This window comes from Mobula birostris, chromosome 1, assembly GCF_030028105.1.
Source record: "Mobula birostris isolate sMobBir1 chromosome 1, sMobBir1.hap1, whole genome shotgun sequence".
Classification (NCBI taxonomy): domain Eukaryota; kingdom Metazoa; phylum Chordata; class Chondrichthyes; order Myliobatiformes; family Myliobatidae; genus Mobula; species Mobula birostris.
This window is the reverse complement of record NC_092370.1, coordinates 11024862-11046251: the sequence shown is the minus strand read 5'-3', so window position 1 is coordinate 11046251 and position 21390 is coordinate 11024862. Positions and strand designations below refer to the sequence as shown.

At 43.2% G+C, this 21390-nt stretch overlaps 1 protein-coding gene across 2 annotated transcripts in view; it reads left to right on the top strand.

Moving 5' to 3' along the window:
- LOC140194915 (transcriptional activator GLI3-like) overlaps positions 1–21390 on the top strand; it is a 455994-nt gene that overhangs the window by 337942 nt on the left and 96662 nt on the right. For both annotated transcript variants that reach the window (XM_072252301.1, XM_072252311.1), the window contains 2 exons: positions 11034–11239; positions 17255–17395. In XM_072252301.1, the coding sequence (XP_072108402.1) occupies positions 11034–11239; positions 17255–17395 (347 nt within the window). The remainder of the gene's footprint in view (positions 1–11033; positions 11240–17254; positions 17396–21390) is intronic.

Sequence of the window (21390 nt, the reverse complement as noted above, 5' to 3'; positions counted from 1 at the left end):
GTGATGTTAAGGCAAAAATAAATTATGTTCAACTATTGGAGTGTGTAAACCGTTAAGCAGTGCAAGAAAATGGCAATAGAGTAATAGAACACCACAGCACAGGGCTTTCAGCCCATCTAGTCCATGCTGAACTATTATTTTGCTTAGTTCCATCCACCTGCACCTGGACCATAGTTTTCCGTATACCCCTCCCAACCTTGTACTTATCCAAATTTTTCTTAGATGTTGAAATCGAACCTGCATCCAACACTTCCACTTGCAGCTCATTCCACACTCTGAGTGAAGAAATTCCCCCTTATGTTCCCCTGAAACATTTCAGCCTTCACCTTAACCCATAACCTCTAGTTCTAATCTCAACCACCCTCAGTGTTAAAAGCCCATCTATGCCCCTCATAATTTAGTATGCCTCTGTCAAATCTCCCCTCATTCTTCTACGTGCCAGAGAATAAAGTCCTAAACCTATTCAATCTTCCCTTATAACTCAGGTCCTCAAGTCTCATCATCACCCTTGTAAAGTTTCTCTGCACTCTTTCAATCTGATAGGTATCTTTCCTGTAGGTAGGTGACCAAAAATGCATAAAATACTCCAGATATTATTCGGCCTGATCCCATGGATCTGCACCAGGACTATAGCCCACCGTACCCTTGCCGTCCATGTACTCATCCAAACCTGCGTCCAGCACTTCTGCTGTCACTCACACTACCCTCTGACTGAAGAAGATCGCTCTCATCTTCCCCTTAAGCATTTCATCTTTCATGAGTCACAGAAAGTAAAAGGTGGCAGAATTTTCAGCATTTCTTCCTCTTTTTGTATATGGGATCAGGTTGTTGGCCTTTCAGCCAATGTTCATATTTACTTATTCAATTGAATGAGTTTATTATTTCCAGCAACTCTTATTGGCCTCCAAAGAGAGGATTCCCAGATATAAAGATGGCGGTGCGACGCAGGGCGCATGGCCGTTCCGAATGATATCGTATGTGTTAACTAGGGGGCCATGCACAATCCTGATTTGATGGAGACAGACGTGAGAAGCACGGAGGAACATCTGGAGAAACTTCTGAAATGCCTGCTTTTGCTGTTGCTACTGTGCCATCGAGAATCTCCGGAGGGGAAGGCCCCAAATCCTCGGCTTTGCCTATTGCCTGTTGCCGGGGCCGGGGTCGAAGCGCTTGGCAGAGATGGTGCTCGGTGCTCAGTGTCGGAGGCTCGAACTTTTCGGACGGACTCAAGAGTCGGCTGTGGTCGGGTGCTTCCAGGGTGCTGCATCGGCAAGTTTGCGGCGCTGGAGGTTCATGGCAAGAAGAGAGTTTTTCTTCCTTCTGCCGTCTGCGTGAGATGATGGGACTTTCGAGAGACTTGGAGACTTTTTTTTTACCGTGCCCATGGTCTGTTCTTTATCAAATTACGGTATTGCTTTGCACTGTTGCAACTATATGTTATAATTATGTGGTTTTTGTCAGTTTTTTTAGTCTTGGTTTGTCTTGTGTTTCTGTGATATCATACTGGAGAAACATTGTATTATTTCTTAATGCATGCATTACTAAGTGACAATAAAAGAGGACTGCGTGTCCTCATAATCTAATCTAATCTAAAATAAAGAAGAAAATAAGACAGCATCTGGGGAGGGAAAAGCAGAACCACCATTTTCACGTTTGTGCCCTTTTGCCTTAAACCTGATCTACCCCAGGCTATCCATTACCACTGTGTAGCTGACCTCCCTCAACACTGGAGACATTTTGAGTAGATAGTTTGTGCTTTATCTCTAAGAAATGAAACATAGAACATAGCAAAATTAGCGCATTGCAGGCCTTTCAGTCCACGATGTCGTGCTGACTTTTAACCTACTCTATGATCAATCTACCCCTTCCCTCCAACATAGCCCTCCATTTTTAATGCCCCTAATATATCTGCCCTGGCAGGGCGTTCCACATACTGACCATAGTGTGTAAAAATTTTACCTCTGATTTCACTCCCCCGCCCCCATCACTTTCCTCCAATCACTTTAAAATTATGCTTAGTACATTCTCTCTGGTCCTGTCCCAGCATTCAAGAATTTTGGATTATGATACATAAGTATATTGGTGAAATTTCAGGTATTCAACTCCCTTTCTGCCCGAGACTCTTTGTCTTGGGAGACACACTTGGGTTACTTGGGGATAAACACTGTCAAAATTGGATCCAGACAAGTAGAATGATAGGAAGACAAATTATACTTAGGGGTTGGAGGAACTTGTGGGGGGACCATCATTTCAGGAGTGGGTCACAGAAATAGCCAAAGTGGCAGCTTTTGAACGCATGTCTGACAAACAGTTTGATAGATTGGACATCTATACACAAAAATAGGGTAAATGTTTAGGTTTCCTGGGGGTGGGGGAAATAGTGAAGCATATTGCTGAATGGCAGTCTTTTCTGTTATTAGAGGTCTAAATATACACACATGATTAGTATATTGATATTTATTTCTGCCATGTTTGTTTTTATTTTATGGATAATTTTATGTTTTGTAAGCTATGATTTACATAATTCCAACACTGACTTGAGGGTTTGGGGTTAAAAAATTTTCTAGAAATAAAATTTTAAAAGAATGCTCCCTCAGTTTAGTTATTTCCACCCTGGGAAAAGTCTCTGGCTGTCCACTCAATCTATGCCTGTTATCATCTTGTACACCTCTATCAATTCAGCTCTCATCCTCCTTTGCTCCAAAGAGAGCCTCACTCAACCTATCCTGATAAGACATGCTCTCTAATCCAGTCATTTTTCCTGGTAAATATCCTCTGCACCCTCTCTTAAACTTTCACATCCTTCTCATAAAGAGGCAAGCAGAACTGAACACGATATTCCAAGTGTGGTCTAATCAGGGTTTTACAGAGCTGCAGCATTATCTCACAGCTTTTTCAAAGCAAGAGGCCCCAAAATTAATATGATAGCATCTCCCACCAGTGTTTCTTTTATTATAATTTGCTTTTCTTTACCCAAATTATCTTATTATTAATCCAGAAATGCTATTTGCCTTATGGAGCAACCATCTCAACATTAAGCTGCCTCCAAAGGTTTGTGTGGTATTTGCTCCAGTTTCTGTGTTCCTGTACTCCTTTTAAATTTGTTTGTTCATTATATTCTGTCTTATATGACATGAATGATCATGGTCTTTCCATGACCATGACTGCTCTTGGCAAATTCCTCTACAGAAGTGGTTTGCCATTCCCTTCTTCCGGGCAGTGTCTTTACAAGCTGGATGACTCCAGCCATTATCAATCACTTTGGAGATTGTCTGCCTGGTGTCAGTGGTCGCTTAACCAGGACTTGTGATCTGCACCGGCTGCTCATGGTGACCATCCACCACCTGCTCCTGTAACTTCTCATGACCCTAATCGGAAGACTAAGCAGGTGCTACATCTTGCCCAAGGGTGACCTGCAGGCTAGTGAATGGAGCACCTTACAGCTCCATTGGTAGAAACATATCTTCAGCCTGCCACCCTCCTTTCAAATTAGCAATAATTTGATTCATACTCACAGACAAATTCTCATCCTGCACTGGTCACTTTCCATCCTTTTTTTGCTGCTGTTTTACAAATTTATACTTCTGCTTGTTTTAGTATAGCTATCAGTAACATTGGACTGTCTTACATAAACATGCATCGTACACTTTATGTCAACCTGTCCATCTTCAGGCTATGCTACTCTGGGACTTGTGTTGACCGTATGTGACTGCATCGTAACTCTATGTGCTGTGTGTGGTTATGTGTATTGTATTTTTCCACCTTGGCCCCAGAGGACTGATGTTTTATGTTGCTGTATACATGTGTACTATTTCTTTTGCCTATTACACCGCTGGCGTCTAGGGCAGCAATGAAGGTCCTCCATCTCTGGCGGCGTTCACAGCTTCCTTCATTGTGTCAGTAACTTTTTCTCAGTTTACTGTCATTCATGCAAGCCCTGGGTGGTGACTGAGGAATACCATCTCACACAGATGTAGAAGAATTCTTAATTGCTGTTTCCATAGAAGCTTTGCTTGACCAGTCAGGGTTGTTAGCCCTGAGCTGAACACCTGAACCTGGAGGACCGGTGGACCACTCTTAGTCTGGCCTCTACCCTTTGACCTGTTTGGCATGAGTGACCCTACCAAGTGCCAAAGCATGAAATTCAGCATAGCTCTCCGGGTCACTGAAGCATGCAAGCCACCAAACCGATCGACAAGCTTGTGGTCCTCGTGGAGGATACATGTGTATGATTGACTGACAATAAACTCAAACTTGATATTGCTTCTTTGCATGCTTCCTAAAGTTTTGTAGTTTGTTTCTTTACTAATGTGCCCATGACCAAAAGCTCCTTAGCTCCCTAGCTTTATTTGTGTTTTTGGCAACAATATGAAAGGTTAATTGCAGGTATTGCTATGGTGTAGTTGCTGCCAGGTTGCATTCCAGCCTTCCAAACCAAAAATGAGAGTCAAAAATGTGCAGGAGTCCCACTGAAGTGTTAGGAATGTGAATTTCTGTAAAATTGTAAAGAAGAGCAATTGAAGTGCGGTAGATTTTAATTATTTCAAAGATTTTGTTTCCTGTACAGGATAAACACTCAATAGCAACTTCATTAGGTACATCTGTACACTTTAAACTTTGAACTTTTCATTCACAATTCCTCAGCAAATGAAGCAGTTCATGCCTGACTGCAGCAAAATCTAGACATCACTTAAGCATGTCTAAAAAGAGGCAATTAACATTCATGCCTGAAAAATGCCAGCCAATGGCCTTTTCCAACAATTAGGTCTTATGAGAATAGGTTTAGTGAGGTGGGGCTTTTCCTTTTGGAGTGAAAGAAGATGAGAGGTGACTTGATAGAGGTGCACAAGATGATAAGAGGCATAGATCAAGTGGAGTTGTCCCGATATATAAGAAGGGTGACCCCACTGACCCTGCTAACTATAGACCAATAAGCTTAATATGTGTCATATGTATCATATGGTAAGATATGGAAACATCAACAAAGAATGAGAAGGTAAAGCAGCTGATAAGAACAGGCATGTTAGCAGAAAGCCAGCATGGGTTCAAAAAGGGGAAATCATATTCTACTACTCTGCTGGAGTTCCATGAAGAGGCAACTAAAATTTATGATGACAATAGAGTGGTTGATATCATTTACTTGGATTTTCAGAAGGCTTTTGACAAGGTACCCCACAAGAGGTTAATAATCAAATGACAGGAGGCAGGGATTCAGGGTAAGGTGTGCGAATGGGTGCAGAAATGGCTCAAAAACAGAAAACGAGGTATAGTGAGAGGATCATTTTCACACCTAGAAAATGTTAAAAGTGGGGTTCGCAGGGATCAGTTTGGAGGTCACTGCTGTTTTAAATTTACATTAATGATTTGGATAAGCACATAAGAAACAAACTAGTCAAGTTTGCAGGTGACACAAAATTAGGGGGTCATGCTGATAACATTCAGCCAGCAGAATCAATACAGTTGAATCTTTAACAAAATCTAGGCATGAGCAGATAAATGGCAGATGAAATTTAATGTAAGTAAATGTAAAATATTACATATAAGAAATAAAAGTATTAGATATAAATACACATGGGGGGGGGCGTTGAGCCTTGGAAGGCGCACTGTATGAGTGTCCTGGTAGACTCATTACTATCAACATCTGGAAAATGCACTGAACTGATGAGGAAGGCTAGTAGAATGTTGGGCTATATAATGTGCTCAGTGGAGTTCAAGTCTAGAGATGTTCTCCTTAAGCTGTATAATGCGTTTGTGAGGCCACACCTTGTACTATTTTGGTCTGCAGATCTTGTGAGGGATGTGAAGGCACTGGAGAGAGTTTAGAGAAGGGCAGCGAGACTCATTTCAGGTCTGCAGAGTATCAGCTATGAAGAAAGACTGAAAGAATTTAATCTTTTTAGTCTAAGTGGACGTAGAATGAGAGCAGACATGATAGAGGTGTTCAAAATCATTAAGGGTATAAGTAAGGTGGATGCCAGCTGTTACTTCAAAATTAATCCATCAACGAGGACATCGGGCCATAGGTGGAGACTGGTTGAAGGGAGATTTCAGACTAACATCAGGAAGCATTTCTTTACACAGTGAGTTGTGGACGCATGGAACAAACTACCTAGTTCTGTAGTTGAGAGTAGTACCTTAGAGACTTTCAAATCTAAACTCAATAGTTATTTCAACACACTATGTGAATTAGAATTTGGCAAGCTTTGTTAGGCCGAATGTCCTCTTCTTGTCAAAAACTTTCTAATGTTAGAATGTTCTAATGGATAGCCAGAGACTTTCTCCCAGGGAGGAGATGGCTAATACAAGGGAGCATAATTTTAAAGTGATTGGAGGAAAGAATGGGGGGAGGGATATCAGAGGTAAGTTTTTTATAATGTTAAAATTCACCGCACCTCTGCCTGATGTGTTGTGGCTTGTTTGATTTTGTGGCAGATGTAAAATATCACAGAATATGTATCTGTTGATTGCTCTATAAAGATTTGATTTACTGGAGTGAGAAGGAAAGTGAAAACCATGGAATATTTGAGGTAAAACGTGTGGAAGACCAGTTCAAAGCCTTAGTCAATGTAACTAATCAGTTTCAAATGCAGTTGGTCCGAGAGCAGTTCTGAAGGGGTACAAGATGCCAGAGTCATCAGAAATGAAGCATTTAACTCTGAAACTACTTGTATGATGATATTTCAAGTCATCTGAGCCAGTGTCGGAATCAGATTATATCAAGATCAGACTCTTTAGAAAACACATTACGTATATTGGTATCATGAATTGTTTAAAAAGAGACCAGTGTTCAGTTTGTGTTTAGAGTCATAGAATAGTACAGCACAGAAACAGGCCCTTCAGCCATCTAGTCCCTGCCAACCCATTTAAACTGCCTAGTCCCATTAACCTGCACCAGGACCATAGCCCTCCATGTCCCTACCATTCTTCACTTAGAACATAGAACATTACAGCACAGTAAAGGTCCTTCAGCCCACAACATTGTGCTGACCTTTTAACCTCTTCCAAGATCAATCTAAACCATAAGACAAAGGAGCAGAAGTCGGCCATTTGGCCTATCGAGTCTGCTCCGCCATTTTATCATGAGCTAATTCATTCTCCTATTTAGTCTCACTCCCCCACCTTCTCACCATAACCTTTGATGCCCTGGCTACTTAGATACCTATCAATCTCTGCCTTAAATACACCCAACGACTTGGCCTCCACTGCTGCCCGTGGCAACAAATTCCCTAGATTCACCACCCTCTGGCTAAAAAAATTTCTTTACATCTCTGTTCCCAAATGTTCCCAACCTGTGGTCCATGGATCCCTTGCTTAATGGTATGGTCCATGGCATAAAAAAGGTTGGGAACCCCTGATCTAAACATTACTTTCTACATAACCCTCCATTTTTCTATCAACCATGTGCCTATATAAAAGTCTCCTAAATGCCCCTAATGTACCTCACTCTACCACCACCCAGGCAGGGCATTCTATGCATACAGCACTCCCGGTGTAAAAAACCTGACACCTTAAAAAACCCCGTACTTTCTTCCAATCATCTTAAAATTATGCTCCTCATATTAGCAGATAATTTGATATACAGTACTGTGCAAAAGTCTTAAGCACAGCTAGGGTGCCCAAGACTTTTGCACAGAACTGTATTTGTCAACGTGGAGTGGAGAGCAAGTTTGTCAATCTGGCAGGAGCAAACTATGTTGGAAATCATGGGGATGGAACACTGCTGGAGGGTTGTGGGACAGGTGGCAGAGAAGGAGAGCTAGGGCGCGAGGGGTGGGGAGGGGTGGCGCACCCAACCCCTGAGACACCAAGCAAGGTCATTTGATTCCAAACTATAGGTTTATTGATCATTACAGAATGTCCATCTGGTGCTTCCTGCTCCCTCCCCTCTCCCTTCCCGTTTTCCCAACCATGATTCCCCTCTCCCTGCCCCCTTCCCACTCTCAGTCCACAATAGAGACCCATATCAGAATCAGATTTATCATCACTCAGATCTGCCATGAAATTTGTTTTTTTTTTGCTGCAACAGTACTATGCAATACATAAAATTACAACATTGTGCAAAGGTTTTAGGCACACTAGCTACATATACATGTACCTAAGACTCTTGCACAGTACTGTAGAATTCTTTGATGTATTTTTAAAGCACTTTGTAATGTCTATTTAATCATGTTTCTTTGTGTCATTCTAAGATATATTACCAGGTTTGCATGCTGTAATGACTGACAATTTTTCCTGTACGTAAAGAGGGAAGGGAAAATATATAAGTAATTCAAATATTGTTGTGTGTAATGTCATAGACAAGTAAAGAATAACAATTGCTTGGTATTCTCTACATCCTGAACCTCAGAATTTGTTTCAGTGAGTTTTAGTTCCCCTGGAGATTAACTTTGATCTTTGTCAAATTCAGATATTTCAAGCCCCTTGTAACTGATAACTAAGTGGAATTAGTTTCTCACATCAGATTACAGTCTGTCATGGTGATTGGTGCCAACAGTGAGCACTGACGATCGCTGTCTGTAAAAATCTGCCTCTACGTTCTGATTGCATCAAAGGAATGTGCTCCCCCCACTGCTTTGACAGCTGCTCTCAATGGCTTTTTCTTACGCAGAAAATTAATTGGAAAAACGCGGGGACAGAAACCATTAGGTGGGGGTCAGCGCTGCAGCGAGGTTACGCTGGCCTTTGAGAACTCTTTTTTTTCAGAGAGCCAAGTTGCTGGAGCCAGAAACTGTCCCCGAGAGAGGACAGGGGAGCCTTACTGATATCTCAGAACGCCTATTGTAATCACTCAGCCTCGCATGAGTGTTCCCGCATGAGAATCTGGAGACAGAACTGTACCAGGCGCTAGTTAGCGCCATCCTAGCGAAACTCAAGTTTGCGACCACTGACATTTTTTCAAAAACTGTGCCAAAGGCCCACTTTTTAATGTATTTCAAATCACGCCGTTTAATATTTCAGTCTGTTTCTGACCAGAGAAATGTTGATCTAACACTCGGGGCATCATTTTAAGGTGAGTGAAGGTATGGGGGGGATGTCAGAGGTAAGTTTATCTTTACACAGAGAGTGGTGAGTGCGTGGTATGCCCTGCCAGGGGTGGTGAGAGAGGCAGATACATTAGGGACGTTTAAGAGCTCTTAGATAGCCATGTGGATGATAGAAGACTGGAGGGCTATATGGTTAGAGGGGTTAGATTGATCTTAGAGAAAGTTTAATACTTGGCACAACATCATGGGCCAAAAGGCCTGTGCTGTGATGTAATGTTCTATGTTATATATTTAATGTGGCAGCACAGCTCAAAGTTCAAAGGAAATTTATTATCAAAGTACGTATGTGTCACCATATACAACCCTGAGATTCAATTTCTTATGGGTATATTCAGTAAATCAAAGAAACATTGAAAGACCACATCCAACAGGACGAACAAACAACTAATGTGCAAAAAAACGACAAACTGTCCAAATACAAAAGAAGAAAATGAAATAGTTATATTTGTAAATAAATAAGCAATAACTATCGAGAATATGAGACGAAGAGTCCTTGAAAGTGAGTCCATAGGTTTTGTGAACTGTTCAGTAATGGGGCTAGTGAAGTTATCCCCAGTGGTGCAAGAGGTTGATGATTGAGGGGTAATAACTGTTCCTGAACTTGGTGTTCTGAGGCCATAAGGCTCTTGAGAGGAGTGAGAGGAGAGAATGGCCTGAATGGAGAGAGTCCTTGATAAGTGATGCTGCTTTCCTGCTCTGTGTAGATACGTGCAATGGTGGGAGGGCTTTACCCATGACAGACTGAGCATATTCTCTATTCTTGTAGGATTTTTCATCCCAGGGCATTGGTGTTTCCATACCAGGCTGTGATGCAGCCAGTCAATATACTCTGCACCACATACCTATATAAGTTTGTCAAAGTTTTAGATGTCATGCCGAATCTTCGCAAACCCCTGAGGAAGTAGAGGCGCTGTTGTGCTTTCTGGGTAATTACACTAACATGGTGGCCTCAGGGCAGGTCCCCTGAAATGATAACACTGAGGAACTTAAAGTTGCTGACCCACTCCACCTCTGATCTCCCAGTGAGGACTGTCTCATGGATCTCCAGTTTCCACCTCCTGAGGTCAATAATCAACTCCTTGGTCTTGCTAACACTGAGTGAGAGGTTGTTGTTGTGGCACCACTCGGCCAGATTATCAATCTCCCTCCCATGCGCTGACCTGTCACCACCTTTGATTCGGCCTATGACAGTGATGTCACCAGAAAGCTTAAATATGGCATTGGAACCTCACAGTCATAAGTATAAAGCGAGTAGAGCAAGGGGTTAAGCACACAGCCTTGTGTGCTGATGGAGTTTGTGGAGGAGATGTTGATGCCAATCGAACTGACTGGGGTCTGCAAGTGAGGAAATTGGGCATCCATTTGCACAAGGAGGTATTGAGGCCAAAGTTTTGAAGCTTTGGGGGGATGATAATATTGAATGTCAAGCTGTAGTCAATAAGGAATGTCTTTGATGTGTCCACATGTCCCAAGGTTGAGTGAAATGGCATCTGCTGTGGACCTGTTGTGACGGTAGGCAAACTGGAGTGGATCCAAGTTGCTTCTCAGGCAGGAGTTGGTATGTTTCGTCGCCAACATCTCACAGCACTTCATGACAGTCACGTAGCGGTTGGCGTAGTACTCTGACAGCACCAGTGACAGGAGTTCAATTCCCGCCACCCTCTGTGAGGAGTGTGTACATTTCCCCATGCCTATGTGAGTTTTATTCCGGGTGCTCTGGTTTCCTCCCACAGTCACATGATGTAAAGGATTGTGGGTAATTTTGTCAAATGGGAGTAATTGGGCCTCCTGGGCTCACTGGGCCGGAGAGGGCCTGTTACTGTACTGTATCTCCAAATAACCAATACATGGTTGTGTTTACTTTAGTATCACAATGGGTATACCCAGGTTGTGAATCATAGTTTTGCTATGGTGAAGAGAAATGTAATCTAAAGTTCTTAAAAATACATCCATCTCTAGCAATCCGCTGATTTTTGTTTTCTCTTCCAGGCCTCCCTCCCTCTCAGGTAGCCCAGCGTTTTCTGACATCTCGCTCATCAGAATTTCTCCGCACAGAACGCCTGTTGGCACCTCAGAGCCCGTGTTTAACCCACCACATCCGTACATTAACCCCTACGTGGATTACATTAGGTCTCTGCATAGCAGCCCCTCTCTGTCAATGATCTCTGCGGCCAGGGGACTGAGCCCAACTGACGGTGAGCACCATGGGAAGCTTTTCTACCTTAGAATGCTCTAGATCCGGTGAAGTACAAAACGTGTGTATGATTGATGATTAACTGAAACCATTACGAGTATTTTACAATTTAATTTTTTATTTAGAGTACTTTTCATGCAACATTAGACAGCGGCCACTTCATTAGGCACATCTGTACTCCTGCATGATGGGACAAATATCTCATCGGCCAATCATGTGGCAGCAACTCAATGCATAAAAGCATGCAGATAAGGTCAAGAGGTTCAGTTACTGTTCAGACCAAACATCAGAATGGGGAAGAAATGTCATCGAAGTGACTTTGACCGTGGAATGAGTGTGTTGGTGCCAGACCGGGTGGTTCGACTGCTGCTGGATCCCCTGGGCTTTACACACACAGGGGGTCCCAACCTCCTTCATGCCACAGGCCCCTGCCATTAACCAAGGGTTCCTGCTCTAGAGTTTACAGAGAATGGTTTAAAAAGAAGAAAAAAATAAATCATCCAATGAGCGGAGCGGCAACTCTGTGGGCGAAAACACCTTTTTAATGAGAGATGTCAGAGGACAATGGCCAGGCTGGTTCAAGCTGACAGGAAAGCGACAGTAACTCAACTAACCACACGTGACAATGGTGGCGTGCAAAAGAGCATCTCTGAACAAGCAGCGCCTGGAACCTTGAAGTGGACGGGCTACCTCAGCAGGAAACCACGATTGTATCTAATAAAGTGGCCGCTGAGTGTATATGTAAATTTATGGTGTGAGCCAATGCAATCAGCTGTGCATTTTTTTGCTGTATGGATTCAATGCATATTAGGCATTTTTCAATAGATTATGGTTTTGTGCTTAAGTGAAACCCACTCGGAATGAAGACATTTAATCTTTAGTATTTGCTGGAGCAGCTTATTTTTCTCAGTGCTGCATAGAGTCCAGATGCTTTCATTCTAGAAGTCTTGTGGTTTCTCAGTAACATTGCTGAGGGATTCTAGTTCTTGGACCGGATGCCTGAAAGACAGCGGTAGAAAGAGAAAAAAAAAACATAATTGGACTTTGATTTTTGAACATTTTAACTTGGGAAATTTAAGAACTTAATCCCTAATATTTTGCACAGTTCCCAAAAAGACAGCAGTAACAGAAATTTGTGTTATATTTAGAATTCATTTATGGGGGAACAGGATTAAGACAAACCTTCAGAATTCAAAGAGGGCAAAGAAGAATTATGAGCACAACTAGTTTTATGTTGTCCAAGTTTCAAGGGCATGTAGGCTACAGGTTTGTAACTCCATTTGAATGATCTCACCTCATTACACCAGCTGTATAAATAATTTCAGCAAAGTTTGTGTTAAGAATACTTGTGACATTGAGTCCTATGGCATGGAAGCCAACTACCATGCAATAAAGATAGAACATAGAACATTGAACAGTATGGTACAGGAACAGGCCTTTTGGTTGTGCTGAACCAATTAAATTAGTAATTAGATGACCAACTAATCTCTTCTGCCTGCACCATGTCCATATCCCTCCATTTTCCTCACATTCAGGTGCCCATCCAAACATTTTTAAAAAATTCCTTAATGTATCTGCCTCTATCACCACCCCTAGCACACATTCCAGGCACCCACCACTCTGTGTAAAAATTCAATTTCCAGTTCAAGTTTAATTCTCATTCAACCATACACATGAATACAGCCAAATGTAACAATGTTCCTCTGGGGCCAAGGTGTAAAAAACATTTCCAACAGTCTTACAGAGAACAAAGCACGCAGAGCGCAGATAATTATGACTACAGAAGAACATAGTTACAAAAACAAATTGCCCAAGTCCCTGAGTGAAATGGCCTGCAGACTGATGGTGCATTAGTGATGTGCTAGATCCACGTTTCTGCAAGAACAGCCCACAGCAGCTCCTCATCATGCACAAGTGCAGCCGCAGACAAGGGCAGTCCAGCTCGTCTTCCACCGATGGGAGGTGTCAGCGCCCAACCCAACTGAGACTCCCGCCCGTCTGCCATGCCTCCATTCTCTCCCGCACTGCCTCCTGCGTCTACTCCCCCTGGGAGACCCTGCAGCATGAGGGCCTGGTCCCCGCAGCTCCTCCACCAACGAATCGGTGAACCAGACTTGCAGTATTCCACATTACCAATGTCCAACAGGGTCTTTCGATCACAAGAGAAACGTCCAAGACAGTCACTTGCACTGTTTGTTGGACCATACGCTGCCTCTGATGCGGTGTAGCAGGTAGCAAATGGCAACACGGTCCACACCAAGTCCGGCTCTACCACTATCCACTGTAGACCTACAGTACTTGATATTCTCAATATCCAGCAGTCTCTTGCAATCATAAAAAAAGAGGTAAAGAACAAACAATTACACCTTTGTTTGGACCCAGAGAAGCCATTGCAACTGAGCACACTACCATATTATCAGAGACTCCCAACTTGCTGCTCACATCTTCCTTGAAATTACCCCTCTCACATTAAATACATGCTCTCTGGTATTAGACATTTCAACCTTTGGAAAAAGATACTGACTGTCTCCTCTATCTGCGCCTCTCATGATCGTATAAACCTCTATCAGATTTCCCCTCAACCTCTGCCATTGCCATTCCAGAGAAAGCAATCCAAGTTTGTCCAACTTCCTGTTATAGCAGATGCCCTCTGATCCAGACAACATCCTGGTAAACACGAGGAAATCTGCAGATGCTGGAAATTCAAGCAACACACATAAAAGTTGCCAGTGAATGCAGCAGGCCAGGCAGCAAAACGTCAACTGTACCTCTTCCTAGAGACGCTGCCTGGCCTGCTGCTTTCACCAGCAACTTTTATGTGTGTTGCTTGAACATCCTGGTAAACCTCTTCTGCACCCACTCCAAAGCCTCGACGTCCTTCCTATAGTGGGATGACCAGAACAGTATACTCCAGATGTGGCCAAACTAGGGCTTTATAAACCTGTAACATTATTTCCTGACTTTTGCTTCCAAAACAGTACCTCCCTGAATTTTGGCACCTCCCTGCAGGAGCGAGGGTAGGACAGGGATCGAACCTCAATGTGCCCAGATAGGGGTGAACAATAGAATGGTTCATTAATAAATATGTCTAAATGGGAATATTGTTCAGACAAACTAGAGTAAATTGGAGAGAATTTTTTTTAAATCAGTGATTCATCCATGATTTCCGCTCTGGGACCCAGTATTGCAATCTAATATCATCCAAAAAAGGTCGCTGGGGAGAAGACACTGGGAGCGAAGGAGGTGCTTGATACTGGTGTATGATATGGTAAGAGGTGGACAACCAGAGACATTTGCTCCAGGGTAGAAATGGCTGATACGAGGGTGCATAATTTTAAGTAACACACATAAAATGCTGGAGGAACTCAGCAGGCCAGGCAGCATCTATGGAAGAGAGTAAACAATTGACGATTCAGGCCGAGTCTTGTTTGTGCATAACTTTTAGATGATTGGAAGAAAGTATAAGGGGATGTCAGAGGTACTGTGTGTTCTTCACACAGAGAGTGGTGAGTACATGGAATGCCCTGCCAGAGGTAGTGGTACTGGTAGAGGCAGATACATTAGAGACTTTTAGAAAGGGAAAATGGTGATAGAAAAACGAAGGGCTAAGTGGGAAGGAAGTGTTCAATTGATCTTGGTGTGGGTTAAAGGATCAGCACATGAAGGGCCTTTACTGTGCTGTAATGTTCTATGTTCAATGAACATTTTGTAAGTTTTACACATCTTTCAACCTTGGTGCATTGAGCAAGTACCCCATTCTCCTGCCTTATCCCTGCAATCTTTGATGTCTTTACTACTCAAAAAGCTAACAACCTCTGCTTTAAATATACCTAACGACTTGACCTGCACAGCTATCTGTGGCAATGATCTCCACAGATTCATCACATCCTGGCCAAAGAAATTCCCTCTGAACTCCGTTCTGAAGAGGCGTCCTTCCATTCTGATGGTGTGCCCCCGGTCCTAGACTCCCCCACAATTGGAAACACACTCTGCACATCCACTCTATCTAGGTCTTTTAATATTCTGTAGGAGTCAATGAGTTTTCTTCAGTTTACGATTGGGTGGACTGAAGCCATTTTCTTTGGTCTCTGCTATGAGTTCCATTTCCATGCCGTTAACTGAGCCTTTCCCGGGTCACTGCTTCAGGCTCTATCAGACTGTTTGCAGACTCAGCCCCATATAACTTTGCACTGAGCTTCAACCCACACTTTCTCTCCATCACAAAGACAATTAACTTGCACCTCCACAGTATGATCCATCTTCACATCTGTCATAGCCTGTTTCCTGGCAAAGCCTTCATTCATGCTTTTACCTTCCCGAGGCTCGGGAATTCCAGTTCTCCAGACTGATTCCCATCCGACAATCTTTGTGGACTTTACGTCACCCAAAACTGTAATGCTGGTTTTCTGAATCTCACCGAGTATGCTCACATACCTGGAACTCAGATCCCTCTCCAGTGCCTTGTATTTTAAATGTTCATTCCCAATTCAAATCCCCTCAATGGCATTATCTATCCAAATCTCTGTAATCTCTTCCAGCACTGTAACCCCACTATTCGCATTCCGGTCCATTATTCCTCTGCGGAATTCATTGTCACGGGCGGCTGTGGAGGTCAAGTCATTGGGTATATTTAAGGCAGAGGTTGATCGTTTCTTGGTCGGTCAGGGCGTGAGGGGATACGGGGAGAAGGCAGGAAATTGGAGCTGAGGGGGAAAATGGACCAGCCTTGATGAAGAAGCAGAGCAGACTCGATGGGCCAAACGGCCTAATTATGCTCCTTATCTTATGGTCCTATGGTCTTACGTCTCCCTGGCCATCACTCCACTGTTACAAGACTTTAGCTGCCATGTAGTGTGGATGTCCATTTCCTAAACCACCCGCCTCCATGTCCCCTGTCCTAGTTCCCTTCTGAACAAATATTTTGCTGTACCATTTCATATGTAAACAAGTAGGCAGGTGAACAAAATTATTTGATCGTAATTTACGCGAACAACAGGAATTCTGCAGATGCTGGAAATTCAAGCAACACATATTAAAGTTGCTGGTGAACGCAGCAGGCCAGACAGCATCTCTAGGAAGAGGTACAGTCGACGTTTCAGGCCGAGACCCTTCGTCAGGACTAACTGAAGGAAGAGTTAGTAAGAGATTTGAAAGTGGGAGGGGGAGGGGGAGATCCAAAATGATAGGAGAAGACAGGAGGGGGAGGGATGGAGCCAAGAGCTGGACAGGTGATTGGCAAAAGGGATATGAGAGGATCATGGGACAGGAGGCCTAGGGAGAAGGAAAAGGGGGAGGGGGGGAAAAGCCCAGAGGATGGGCAAGGGGTATAGTCAGAGGGACAGAGGGAGAAAAAGGAGAGAGAGAGAAAGAATGTGTATATATAAACAAATAACGGATGGGGTACGAGGGGGAGGTGGGGCATTAGCGGAAGTTAGAGAAGTCAATGTTCATGCCATCAGGTTGGAGGCTACCCAGACGGAATATAAGGTGTTGTTCCTCCAACCTGAGTGTGGCTTCATCTTTACAGTAGAGTAGATCATAATTTACTTTGACTTTGAAGAGGCAGAGGGCTGATAGGAAAGGATGGTGGACCACGGGGGAAACAGAAGGAGGAGAGGAGCCAGAGGGAGATGAGGGGAAGAGAAAGGGGTAAGGGAGGGGAGACAGAATAGGGAATGAAAAAAGAGAGAAGGGAGGAGAAATGATCAGAAGCTAGAGAAATCAATGTTCATGGGATCATGTTGCGGGCTACCCAGCTGGAATAAATCCACCATGAATAAATGGCAGAGCAGACTCAATGGGTTCAATGGCCTAATACGGCTACTACGTCGAATGGCCTTTTGGGTGTTGCTCCTTCAACTTGACCGGTGACAATGAAAACTTGGTCGGTGCCCTAATCAGATGCTGTACGTGATGTGTATTTTGAAATATTGTATAAGATAAATTGTCAGTTCAGTTGCTTGGCATTTACTTTGAGTGATTCGGATAACAGTCTCCGATCTGTTTGTTTTCTCAGTGCCACATGCTGGAGTCAACCCGGCTGAATATTACCACCAGATGGCTCTGCTGGCGGGTCACCGTAGCCCATACGGGGACATCCTTCCTCCCGCTGGTACCGCTGGCGCTCTGCACATGGAATACCTCCACGCCATGGAGGGTAAGTAACAATGAGGGAAACCATGGCTGATAATTCATCAACCGCACGTTTCAGTTACAGGCTTTAAAACTGGCATCTGGCCAAAGGGCATCCCTTCAGAACAGAGATGAGCAGGATTTGCTTTAGCCAGAGGCTGGTGAATTTATGGAATTCACTGTCACAGATGGTTTTTGGGGACAGATCATTGCAAAGGGTGGGAATTAAAGGGGCCTTTCCTGGTTAGCTGCTGGTGACAGGCAGTGTTCTCCAGTTGTCGGTGTTGGACTGTTTCTTTTCACGTGACATGTCAATGATTTTGGTGACTGAATTGATTGATGGCTTTGTAGCCAAGGTTGCGGATGATACAAAGGGAGCTGGAGAGGCAGGTAGTGTTGAGAAAGCAGGGAGTCTGCAGGTTAGAAGAATGGGGCAAAGAAGTGGCAGATGGAATATCGCATCGGGAAGCGAATGCTCCTGCACTTTGATAGAACAAATAAAAGTGTAGACTATTTTCTAAGTGGGGAACAAATTCACAACTCAGAGGTGCAAAGGGATTGGGGAGTCCTTGTGCGGGATTCCCTGAAGGTTAACTTTCAGGTTGAGCCTATAGTAAGGAAGGTAAATTAAATATTAGCATTCATTTTGAGAGGACTACAATATAGTGGTATCATTGGGCGCCACTGTAGCATAGCGGTTAACGTGATACCGTTACAACTCGGGGCATCAGAGATCAGAGTTTAACTCTGGTGTCCTCTGTAAGAAGTTTGTAGGTTCTTCTCATGACCTCCCACAGTCCAAAGATGTACCAGTTAGTAGGTGAATTGATCATTGTAACTTGTCCTGTGGTTAGGCTTGGGTTAAGCAGGTGGGTTGTTGGGTGGTGAGGCTCATTGGGCCCGAAGGGCCTGTTCTATGTTGTATTCCTAAATTCAAAAAACAAGGATGCAATGTTGAAGCTTTAAAAGTAAAAACTGAAGATAAATACGAGGGGTGATTGATAAGTTCATGGCCTAAGGTAGAAGGAGTCAATTTTAGATAACCTAGCACATTTATTTTTCAACATAGTCCCCTCCTACATTTACACACTTAGTCCAGCAGTCGTGGAGCATACGGATCCCTTCTTTGTAGAAGTCGGCGTCTTGGACCTCCAGAAAGTGGTCCACAGTAGGGGTGATTGATAGGTTCATGGCCTAGGGTAGAAGGAGATGAATTATTAAATTCAAACTTTCTGCATTATCACTCAAAGAGTTGAACTGCACGCGCATGTAACGAGAGCTGTATAACTCATCTCCTTCTACCTTAGGCCACACACTTATCAATCACCCCTCATATTTAGAATCAGAATCAGGTTAGGTATCACTGGCATATGTCGTGAAATTTGTTTTTATGTGGCAGCTGTACATTGCAATACATAATAATAAAAAAACTATAAATGATGGGTAAGAAATATATTTTTTAAAAGTTAAATAAGTGGAGCCAAAGGAGAATAAAGAAAAATTGAGGTAGCGTACCTGTTCCATTGTCCATTGAGAAATCTGATGGCAGTGAGGAAACAGCTGTTCATAAAGTTTTGAGTGTGTATCTACAGGCTCCTCTACCATCTCCTTGAGAAGAGGGCACATCCTGGATGATGGGGTGTATGAGGATGGATGCTACCTTTTCGAGGCATCACCTTTTGAAGATGTCCTCGATGCTTGCCTGCCTCTTATTCTTAACCACAGCCTCAATATCTCTTGTCAGCCAGGGTTCCCTATACCAGCAAGCCTTGCCTTTCACCCAAACAGGAACATACAAGAATTGAACTCTTGATGTTACACTCTTAAAGGCCTCCCACTTGGCAGGCACTCCTTTCCCTGCAAACAGTCTCACCGCTGCAAGATCCCTCCTGATAACTCCAAGATTTGCTCTGCATAAGTTATCTATTTATTTGTTCAGATACAGCACGGGATAGACCCTTCTGGTCCTTTGAGCTGTGCTGCCCAGGAACCTCCAATTGAACCCGGGACAATTTACAATGACCAATTAACCAACCAACCCCATCTCTGGACTGTGAGGGGCAACTGGAGCACCCCGGAGGATACCGACGCGATCACGGGGTGAATGTATAAACTCCTTACAGAGAGTGGCGGGAAATGAACCTGGGTTGCTAATACTGTAGCACATTGTGCTAACCACTACGTTACTGTGTCGCTCCCATGAACCCTCCAAGTTCAGGACCATGACCTGTGCACTGGATCCGAAGTGCTCCTGACAGACACTGCTGCCATTTGTCCTCTCTCACTCCCCAGGGGAACATCCAGTGTTACACCATCTCCAGTAGCTTCCACTGTGTATGGGTATTTACATATTTCTCGAGATTTTAAATACCGTAATTCGGTCTCAGAATTTGCATAGAATCTGCGTAGAATTCTCTAGATTTTAAATACTGTAATTCAGTCTTAGAATTTGCATAGAATCTGCGTAGAATTCTCTAGATTTTAAATACCGTAATTCAGTCTTAGAATCTGTATGGAATTCTCTAGATTTTAAATCCTGGAATTAAATACTAGAGTTTACATAGAATCTACAGAGAATTCACTAGATTTTACATATTAGAATTCAATACTAGAATCTACATGAAATCTGCATCGAATTTACTGGGTTTTAAATACTAAAATTTAATGCAAGAATTTACATAGAATCAATGTAGAATTTACTAGATTTTAAACACTAGAATTCAATCTTAGAACTAACATAGAATCTGTGCACAATTTACTAGACTTTAAACACTGGAATTAAATATTAGAATTTGCATCGAATTCACTAGGTTTTAAATACTGGAATACATTACTAGTATTTACATAGAATCTATGTAGAATATAGCAGATTTTAAATGCTAGAGTTTACATAGAATCTGCATTATATTTACTAGATTTTAAATACTAGAATTCAATACTGGCATTTACATAGAATCTGGATGGAATTTACTGGTACCATTTGGCTTTGCGCATCACTACCGCTCTCCTTTCGCTCTGTCACACTCTTGAAACATACCTTTCGATTCTCCTTCCCTCCATACATCTCACTTCCCCTGAGAGCCAGGCCGCCCCAATCAAAACCGCACAAGATAGCAACAATAAAAGGAGTGGCCAGAAACCAGAACACCCACCTGCCTTCCACTCTCGTCCTTATTGATTTCAATCTTCCTCGATGCTTTAATCGATGACATCAGCGAGAAATTGAGTTGATCGTGGGCTTGCGCCCCGTCTCCAGGCTTCCTGGCCTCCAGGCCACATGCATCGCTCGAAGCCTCACCGAATTCTCTCAGAGACAGCAAAGCACCAGGTTGCTCAATCAGCCTAAAAACACACCATTATAATGTAGATGACGGGCTCCAACAGTAGCAGAACCACATTTGAAAGAAAAAGAAGTAAAAGTGAAAGACATAGTTTCATGAACCATCTGGAGGATGTTACCCTTGGTCATGTTGTTCGCTGGCATTATCTTCTGGAAGGTGTCTACCTAAAAGCCTCTCAACTCCACTAGACTGGCTGATTCCCCTAGTTCCCTGGACACCTACACCTGGCACCTCCCACTCTCTGCATAAAACACAAGAGATTCTGCAGATGCTGGAAATTCTGGCATCTTCCTCTTCCTTTCAGGTCCTGAAAAAGGGTCTCAGCTTGAAACATCGACTGTTTATTTCCTTCCATTGATGCTGCATGACCTGTTGAGTTCCTCCGGCATTTTTGACTGTGTGACTCTCTGCATATACAAAAAACTTGCCTCTCACATAACCTTTAAACTTCCCTCCTCTAACCTTAAAAGCATGTCCTCTGGTGTTTGGCGTTTCTACCCTGGAGGAAAGATTCTGACTTTCTATCCTATCTATGTAGCTAATAATCTTGTATCTAATAACTGTGGGATAATGTTACAGCTATATAAGACTTTGTTGGACCCCACTTGGAGTACTGTGCTCATTAGAAGGATGTGGATATTATAGGGAGAGTGCAAAGGAGATTTACGAGGATGTTGCC